The sequence below is a fragment of the Aythya fuligula genome, chromosome 1, assembly GCF_009819795.1.
Source record: "Aythya fuligula isolate bAytFul2 chromosome 1, bAytFul2.pri, whole genome shotgun sequence".
NCBI classification, from domain to species: domain Eukaryota; kingdom Metazoa; phylum Chordata; class Aves; order Anseriformes; family Anatidae; genus Aythya; species Aythya fuligula.
Genome location: NC_045559.1, coordinates 127058204 through 127067789, shown reverse-complemented (window position 1 = coordinate 127067789; position 9586 = coordinate 127058204). Strand labels below are relative to the sequence as shown.

The following is a 9586-nucleotide window of genomic DNA, read 5'->3' as shown; positions in this document are numbered from 1 at the left end:
GGCGGCAGGGGGGTGCCTGCCGATCTCCCCCAGCCCGGGACCCCCCTGGCAGTGCTGCGGGGGGGCCGCCGGCCGCCTGCACCTCCCAGCTCGCTGCCTCCAGCGCCTCCCCGCGGCCGACACGGGCCCCCCCCGGCCCCGAGCCCGGCGCCGGCCCCCGCCCCGCCGCCTCCTCGCTCCTCCTCGCGGCCGCGGGATTCCTCCGGCTGCGTTTTTGGGGCCGCCCCTTCGCACCCGGCGGCGGAGCGGGACGGCACGGCACGGCACGGCACGGCACGGCACGGCGCTGCGGGAGAGCGGCAGAGGCGAAGCGGGGCGAGGCGAGGGGGGCTGTCCCCGGCTCCCCTCGGCGGCGGATGCCCGGCGGCCGCCCGCAGCCCCGGAGCCCCGAGCGGGGCCGCGGCCAGGCGATGGGCGGCGGGCGCTGAGCGCACGGCGGGGCGCGGAGCGGGGCAGAGCGCAGCGGAGAGCAGGGCGGCGATCCCCGGCCGGGGCTGCTCGGCCATGCCCTTCGCCAAGAGGACGGTGGAGCCGCAGAGGCTGTGCCGGGCGGACGAGAGCCGGGGAGCCCCGGCGGAGCCCCGGGAGCCGGGGGCGGCGGGCGAGGAGGCGGCGGCGGCGGTGCTGATGGTGCTGGACCTGTGCGCCGTCAGCAACGTGGCCCTGTCGCGGATCCTCCGGCAGCTCTCCGACGTGGCCCGGCACGCCTGCACCCTCTTCCAGGAGGTCGAGGCTGACATCCAGGGCACCCACCGCCGCGTCCGGGCGCTGCACGGCCGCATCGCCGGCCTCCAGGGGGCCGTGCGCGGCCTCGACCCCAAGCAGGAGGCAGTGCGTAAGTAGCGCGGCTCGGCTCGGCTCGGCTCGGCTCGCAGGGAGCCTTATGGAAGGGGCTGCCCGCCGGGGAGGGGGCGAGGATGGGGCGCAGGCGGCCGGGGGGGGTGGTCTGCTGCGCCCCCCTTTGCTGGCCGGATCCCCATCCCCGAGGGGGATGCTTGCCCCTTCGGAGGTCGAAACCCTAAGGGCTGAAGCTGAAACGGCCACCCCGCTAGGCAGCAATGCCCAAAGCACCTCGTCTCTCTGCGGCTTGCCATGTAAAATAAGGAAGTTTGGTTAATGACTTGTGTCTGTGCCGAGAGTGGCCCTGAACGGCCGGGGAGGGAGGGAGGGGACGAGAAAGATGAGGGCGATCCGCCGCCTCGGTTATGAGCGCGGAGGGCTTGGATCCTGCTGCTTGCTTCTCCACCCGGGCTATAAAAGCGGTGACAGGCTGCGTAGTGCTAGCAGCTGCTGATTTCTGCTGAACATTGCTCGTGTTTACAGCAGCCTAATGGTTTTGTGCTCTCACTGACGCAGACGCTTCCCCAGCGCTTGCGACTGTCTGCTCTCCGTAGGTAGGGCTGGGTACCGGAGGTCCGGAGCGGCACAGATCGTTGCCAATCCTGCCCTCCTAATGTCTGGCTTTGAAAAAGCAGTGGCTTCAAAGGGGATTTTGGCTCAGTTTTCTGCTTTCTGCTACTCCCCTCAAAATCCCGCGTATCTCTGGTGGGTGTAAGGAGGTGGGTTTACACTGGGGTAAGCGAGAGCGTGCCCCCTTCTAGGTGGTTTTAATGAACGTGCCATTTAAAAAATCGTGTTCTGCGTTTCCCCCCTTCGGGGCAGTGTAGAAGAGAAGTAACTCTTCTAGGATCAGCGAAGCTGTACTGATTAACAAAACCGAGCCGTAGGTATTCGGAGCTGTTTAAACTAGATCCTGGGCAGCTGCACGATGACTTTGCCGACGATACGTTAACATACATCAACTCCAGGTCAGCCCGACGGAGGCTTTCTGTGGTTTCAGGACTAGCGTGCAGTCAGAGGAGAGAGCTGGGCTGTGATTGGAAACTGCGGTGAGCAGGAGGGCTGGCCGGTGTGGTGAGGGAACTGTCTGAGGAAATGAAACTCCTCGTATCACGTTCGCATCTGCAAGTCTTCGGAGCCGAGTAGCTGCGCGCACACGCTAATGGAAGCGAGAGCAGAGCTTAGCCCGTCTAATCCACACGGCTATTTTGCTTTGTGGGTTCTGCAAGTGCAGCTTGTTTTCAGATCACGGTGCAAAACCGTGGTATTACAGCACAGCTATGTCATGCGCTTAATTGGAGAGCCTGGCTTTTCCCCTGAGATGATAAACGCAGAGTCCGCATTTATGCTCATTTTCTGTTTTCCTTTAAATCCTTCACTTTTAGTTATGATCTCCTGCGGTCTGGCTGCTGCTTCTCCTCTCCCCTGCATGCAGCACAGCGTGCAGTGCAGTGCTGCTGCTCTTGCTGCAGATATCCCTCGGGCTGGCTAGCCAGGGGCTCCTGCATGGTGCTGCCGTGTGCTGCTGCCCGTCCTCCCGTAGGTGTGTGTCCTGCCTCCAGCTGTGCAGCTGCTCGCAGGCACATCACCCGGCCCTCATCGCACTGTGCTGCACGTGCCCGAAGCGTGACAAGACTCCGCACCCAGCCAGTGGGCATGGCTGATCAACTTGCCACACGCTCTGGCTGCTCCTCTTCCCCACCCAGTGTTGGACCAGGACAGCTGCACTTGCGTGGTGCTGCAGCTGGACATCGCAGCTGGGAGCCTGGAGCTGAGCTGCACCGTGCTGCAAGTCTTCTCCTCTCATCCTCCAAATCTGTACATGTCCACGGCAGCTCCTCCATTTGGCCTGCAGTCTGTTCTGTGCTCCCGAGGGCCTGATAGAGCTGCCTGGCAGGAAGCTGCCCATCCTTGCTGTGGCGTGTAACGAGAGCATGCGTTCTCCTTCCTAGGCTGACACCTCCTCCTTCATTGTTACTTTCAGCAAAACTATGCTAATGTTTGTTTTAAGCATGAAGTGCCTACACATTTCATTCCTGGCAGCATTTCACTCCAGTCACAGGACCCATTTGTTCTCTTCAAAGCAACAGAGCAAGCTCAGGTCTGCCTTACCTTACCAGCCTCACATGAAGGCATGCTGACTTCTACATCCAGCAGCAAACGTGGGGACAGTGAGGTGGCTTCGGGGCTGCCTTTTGGTTGTCGGGTCCGAGTACCACATCTAAGAGTAAATCGGAACTGACTGGAGATTTGGGCTCATGTCACAAGGAGCAAGGTGGTGGTAGGCACCCGTGTCCTCTCTGTAATGGTGGCACCAAACTTGCTGAGTGCCTGGAGGTGCTTGTCTGCTCGGTGTATTTACCGAGGTGCTGCATACTGGCATGTTAGCCTAACAGCAGCACGGCCCACATGTACATTTTTTAAGTTCTAGGTTACAAACTACTGGGCTATCTCGCCACAGTGAGATGTTCTTGGTGTTATCACGCCAACTGCAGCACAGTGATTTGAGAGTAATGCTACCAGACGTGCCCTAGATATTGAGCCGTGACATTTGAAGGCCTTTTTCTCCGCGCTTCGTAAGCCAGCTGGATTCCTGTGATGAAGGGATGGTCTGGGCAAGGAGAAGGAAACGATGGGACAGATCCATCCCAGCAGCTAATGGAGCCAGTGGTTACAGGGGGCATCCCTTAGCCCGATCTAGTCCATGGCAGTAACAGACATGATACCAATGATACCAAGGGGAAGGAGGTCGGGAAAGGAGCTCTCTTGAAAATAGCGTATTGTACAATTTCATGTCATAATGGCATATTTTACATCAGAAATTAGGTATTGTTGCATTCATATAAAACACTGGTGTTGGATCCAGGGAATATTAACAGAAAACTGAAATGAATTAATAACAGCGTTTTTCTAGTAATGCTTATCACCGTGGCTGTTGTTTTCCTGGGGACTTTCCATTCTCAGCTTTGTTGCTATTGAAGTGGTAAAGATTTGCAAGACTGGGTATGCTTTGCTCTAAGAAAAGTGCTTGAACTGCTTTGCTGAGCTGCTGTTGGAGGGATTTACCTATGTGTTGCTCTTTTGGTTCGGGCACCGTTCGGAAAGTGTGATTGGAGAGCTTGTTAGGCACAATAAAGGACAGATTCTGGGCAGTCACAAGCAGGTCATCTTCAAAAACTCTGGGTCCCTCACCCCTGCCTTCCCAGATGCTGCTGGTCCTTTCATCTTTCTTACAAGCCTCTGGCCAGCTAGCATCTTGCAAATATGAATCCTTTCCCACCCTCTGACTGGAAGAGAAACAAGGGTGAGAAGTGTTTTCCTGCTCAGCTCCTGAACTAACTGCTTTGCCCTTCTGCCACTCTAAGTACTTCGCTGCTTTTCATCACGATCAGCTCCAGGGTCTGCTTCTAAAGCAGAACCATGTGGGAATAACATGACTGTTGTCAGTCTTGCTGTTGCTTCGAGTTTTCTTATTAACAGCAAGAGAAATGAGCAGTGTGATAGTAGTTTCATAATCGTGGTAACGCAGAGCCGTAGAAGTGCTGGATTCGTGTGTATGCTTGGGACTGACTGCCTCTGTCTGCACTTGGAGAGACGATTCCTCCAGATCTGCCAGTCTGAGTGGAACACAGTACTTCTCAGAACCTGACGAGGTCAGCTATCTTGCTTTCTGAGTAATCAATAGTGACTGGGCAGCAGATTTTCAAGCCCTGGTTAACAAGATCGTGTTTGCACCCTGGCATCCCAGAGAATTCCATGCATTCCAGGCTTTTTTTCTGAAAGCATCAATGTGTTACCAGAAGCAAATCTTCCTGAAGGCTGTCTCCTTTCCAGCAGTTGCTTGTTGTATCTTCATTGCACCACTTTTCCATTCCCAATTTTCCTAAGTGCTCACATTTAGTAATACAGCTGCTTAGGAGTGTGGGCATCCCCTGTGTTACTGTGTCCCTCAGAGGTCCCCACACCTCTGTGGTGAGCTCCCCGATACTTTTCTTTACAGAAGTGACAGGATTGAGATAAAAAGGACAGCTGTGAACTGGTTCTTTATCATTTCAGGCTCTGCATTAATTTATTCTATTTCATTGAAGTCAGTTACTGGGAACAGCCTGGCTAGTTTCACTTTTGCTTTTGGTATGTTTCTTTGGGATTTTTAGATTGTTGTGTTGTTGTTGTTTGTTTATTTTATTTTTTACACACTGATACAGTGCTCCTCTGTTCGGGTTTTGAGCACTGCAGGGGAAACGTTTAATCAATTGTAAGGTTTTGGTTTGCTTCTGCTGCAGTTCTACCATTTTTACAAAACATAGGTTGGATCCAAAGCTCAGCAGATTATGCCTCTCCTCCTTCTTGGCTTAATGCACTGAAACCTCAGTGCCAGCTGAGCCTAGAAACCTGCACCCTGGTTCCATCATAAGGCCACCCCAGGTTAACTGCTGGTGGTCACGCTTGCAGAGATCTTCAGGAGAGTACAGAAGACTTTAAGAGTAGGTGCCCCATTGTAAGAAAAAAGAAGCAAGTTTAGCTTGGGTAGGTAAGTGCTGCACTTTATCCCTGCTTCGCAAAATCCCAGGGATTTCAAAGTGCAGTTTCCATTGTACGGATTTCCTATTGTGCTGAGGCACAACTGTAGACCCCCACAGGTTGGATACATTTACACAAAAGCGTCTCTGGTACTGCTGGAAACAAATGAGAGTAGATTTCTAGTTTCCTTTAAGCCTGTATTGTAGTGCTTTATAGTGCATAAGCGCATCTGTGTGTAAGGGTAGCTACACTTCCAGAAGCATGCGCTAATGTGGTTTGGGACATGAAGCACGAGAATGTATTCACAGCTCTCTTTGTACATCGAAATCATATTCACTGGCAAGTCTTCATCGGGTGCATAACAAAACCTCCGAAGAAAAACAGAATTGTACGATGGATGTAGTAATCAATTGCCTGCACCCATCCAGATGGAATGACACAGCCTCTTCATTTGTCCTTTTGAAAGTGGAGGAGGGCTCTTTTCTGTTTTCTTTTTTTTTCCGTGTATGTTTTTTATTTTGGGGGGTTTTGTTGGTGCTTTTTTTTTTTTTTAATTTCTTTTCTTTTCTTTTTTTAGGTTTTGTGCTTGCTGTCACTTATTTGCTTGTTTCATAGAGCTCTACTGTCTGGTGCACTTGACTGTACTTTTCCCATTAACGCAAATAACCCGGGTTGTGGGTGTGGGAAAGTTGGATAATTTCCTGAGTGCTTGGATTCTTGCAGAGGGCTGGTGTCAAGTTAGCAAGAGTCTGCAGGAGTGGGAGGCCAAACCATTGGTTTTCCTGTTTACCTTTTACTACTGTCAGAACAACAAAGAAATGTAGGAGGAAAAACCTGCTAACTTAAGCATCCCATTTGTACCTTGCCCATGACATTAGATAGAGCGCCATCAGTTAGGAAAAAGATTCCTTATCTTTGTTTACAGAGTAGTGATAGAAAACCTTTTACACAAGAGCATGACCGTACGGAGCCTGGGGTTGAGAGATTTTTCTCATCCATTTAGTACGTGATAGAACATACGGGGAGGAAATTTGTCAAGTCTCTTTGGCAGAGACATAGTGCTTTCGAAGCTGTTGTCACCTTCAGTCACGTTGACTGGTGTAAAGCAGACTCTGGCATCTTTGCAGATAAAAGCAGGGTATAAAACCCTTTGTCCTCTTGAGGTCAGTGGGACCATCAGTGGAAAGGCTCCAAGAGCTCAGTGCTCAGGTAGACTTGCTAACCTGGTACAAAATGGTAACAGATGAATAGCAGGTGGCTGTGGTTTTCCTCTGAAGCCATTCCCTGTTAAACAGATGTAAATCTTCAGGAATTTTGCTGAATTGCATTTACTTGGTCTTCCGCTGGCATGGTATAGAAGGCCTTTACCTTCCTGTAGTTGCTTTCCATCCCACAAACAATACTTAAACTGATGTAAGAGATTTGAAATGTTTGAGGACTTTTGTTGCTAGATGGAGAGCCTTCCCGACAGAAGACCTGACATCCAGTTATAGCCAAAGCTGGAATCCCACCTCACTGCAGCCACAGAGCTGCGCAGTATCGTAGCCATTAATGGAACTTCCTTCTGGCCCATACTCATGCACCAAACAAGGGTCTCCTGGGCGTTTATTGAAATCCAGGTGGAAACAACTTGACTCCTTTAAGATCAGTGAGGTCTCATTTACCCAGGAGTAGGACTGCAGAGAAAATGGAACCAGGCCAGTAAGATGCTTGCACTTACTGTGGATCTGGTGACATAACACGAATACTTCACAAAGCCCCTTTAAAACTCCCTGCTTCTGTTTGAGATCTTTTATAGTTTAATGTATATGGAGATGTGAGACGAGTGTTCCGGTGAAATCAGCAGAGACGTTCCCACTTTCGGTTGGTTCTTCCTGCTGATACGGGCGAGATCTGGAGATTAAGAAGCAAGCAGGCTCTGATAACTTACTGAGAACGTGGGAAGGTCATTCACCTGTTTATTCACACACATAAAAGATGGTGGTTTCTCTTTATGAAAGATGAAGGGCCTGGAGTGTTTCCAAAAACCCTATTGCGTAATTCTCAAATGTCCTTGGACTGAGGGAACGATTTGCAGGAGGCAAGTATAAATATACGGCACCTGATATAACGGTGCCACTCAACTGCTCTTCTGGTTCAGCAGGGTAGCGCCAGCTGTTTGAAGAGCCCCCAGTCTGACACATTTTCTTCACGCACGCCTAGGTGTACTGCACCCAAATCAGAGACCCACGAGGAACTCCTGGAAGCAACGTTATGATGCCCAAAGTGGGGAAAAAAATATGACCAGCTCATGGGAGTAATACGCACGTGCATTTTAAAAGCATCGCCGCACAGCTGTGTGGTCTCCTGAATCAGAGAGCTGGGATTTTCAAAAGCTGCTCTCTCCAATCACTTGGCATCTCCGTGTAATCGGAATCTGACATCAGACTCTCCACTGGAGCTACTCGAGCTATTAGGCTGTGAAGAGCAGAAGCTCTCTGTGTTACTGAGTGTGTGCGTGGGGGGGGGGGGGAGGTTTTTCACTTCCTTTGATGTATTAGCATCAAGAGAGGGAGTCTTAGCTTCATTCCTAATTGCTTCTCATCTTTGAATTTATACACCAATATGTAAGTAACTGCAAAGGGAGATAGCGGAATTTATAAAAAGTTCAAAAAGGCAGGGCTTAGAGCATGATTAAAATAAAAGATAGCATACAGTGCGTGCTGTTTTGAGCTGAAGCATCTCCCCAGCATACTTTCCATTTCCATTTTCATTATATCTAACTGCTTCTAATGCGCTGCTTAGTTTAACAACTGGCATGTTTTTAGGGTAGATTTTATACGAGATATACACCCACTGTGTTCTTAACTTGAGACTTTAAATTGCAGTATCTGTATTGGACAATCTTTTCTTATACCTTCTTGGCTGAAGGCAGGAAGAAAGCAATAGTGATGGGAACCTAATTAAGCCCATGGTTTAATTACACCAGGAGTTGTGTGCTTGAAATGCTGCTAGATTCAATGAGTGCTGTGTGGCACTGCCATGCTAAGTCCCAGCAGAGAAAGGCATTTTTTTTTTTAATTTTTTAATGGGATCACTGTAATTCTTACAAAGCCACTGTGGGTTTCCCTTTCTTTTCAGCCGCGGAGGCAGTTGGACTTTGAGCTATAGCCACTCGGGCTGAGTCCCTGAGAAAGTTCGGAGGAGCTGTCTTGCTAGCGTGTGCATGTGATTAAGGAGAATGAGCATGGGGCAGTGTGTTTGTGCTATAAATATGCATAGCTCGCTCGGGCCTCTACAGCTTTTCCCCTGCCTTCTCAAAGTTTTTTTGTTAGCTTGCTGATGTTTGAAAAGACTTTTAAGCTGGCCTGGAGGGAGGGCACGCTGAGGGGAGAAGGTGCTGATCCTTCTCCTTGGAGCCGTGAACCAAGCAAGTCATTTTGGGGAATGAATTATGTGGGGTGCATTGAAAAATTCCTCTCTTGGCACAGGCTTTGGACTGCTTTAAAGGCAAAACTGGTTTCTCTATGGATGCTCTGTTTTGCCTGTGTGTTTTGGTTTTGTTTTCAGAAAAGCTACTACCAAGCATTGTTCTCTCCAGTTTGTGACTGCCTGTGATTGCAGAAATGAGATCTTGCTGATGGTGATCAGGATAGGCAGCAGTAACTTGCTGTGATGCTGAGAGGCATGCTTTTTGTAACACGGTATGCATTTCACTGTGGCTGGTATTTAGTGAGACATGATAAGGAGTGAATTAATTTTAAGTGAAGTGAGAGACTAATTATGATTAAACACTTTCCATGCAAATCAAAATGGGTCCAAGGAGAGGGTACTGCCCAACTCCATTTCCCTCACTGAACCTGAAGTCTTGGTCTCCCCAACAGATTGTATGAAGTCTTGCACACAGCATGCCAAAGCTGAATTTTCCCTGTAGGATGGATTATTCTGACAACACAGCTTTTAGCCTGGTTTCTTACTGAAACAAGAATTAAGGGATAGCACACTCTGTGAGTGTGTAACAGGGGAGGAGGTGGGCATACCTATGTATCTCACAGCAGCCATTCAGAAATTTTGTATCTGTTATTCAACTACAAGCTCAACTACATTGCCACAGGATAGGAATCATAAAAGAGGCTGCCAGGTAAAGGAGAGAACAGAATTGCTGCTGCATTTGAAGGATGGGCTTGCTCCTTATTAGACACCAGAAAATCCACAGGGAAAGAATCCACTATAAATGCTCCAACCC

At 50.2% G+C, this 9586-nt stretch overlaps 1 protein-coding gene across 1 annotated transcript in view; it reads left to right on the top strand.

Moving 5' to 3' along the window:
- The first annotated feature begins 504 nt into the window (after nucleotides 1–504).
- Nucleotides 505–9586, top strand: part of NHS (NHS actin remodeling regulator) — a 242722-nt gene continuing 233640 nt past the window's right edge. The window contains exon 1 of the mRNA XM_032180566.1: nucleotides 505–835. Within this exon, the coding sequence (XP_032036457.1) occupies nucleotides 505–835 (331 nt within the window). The remainder of the gene's footprint in view (nucleotides 836–9586) is intronic.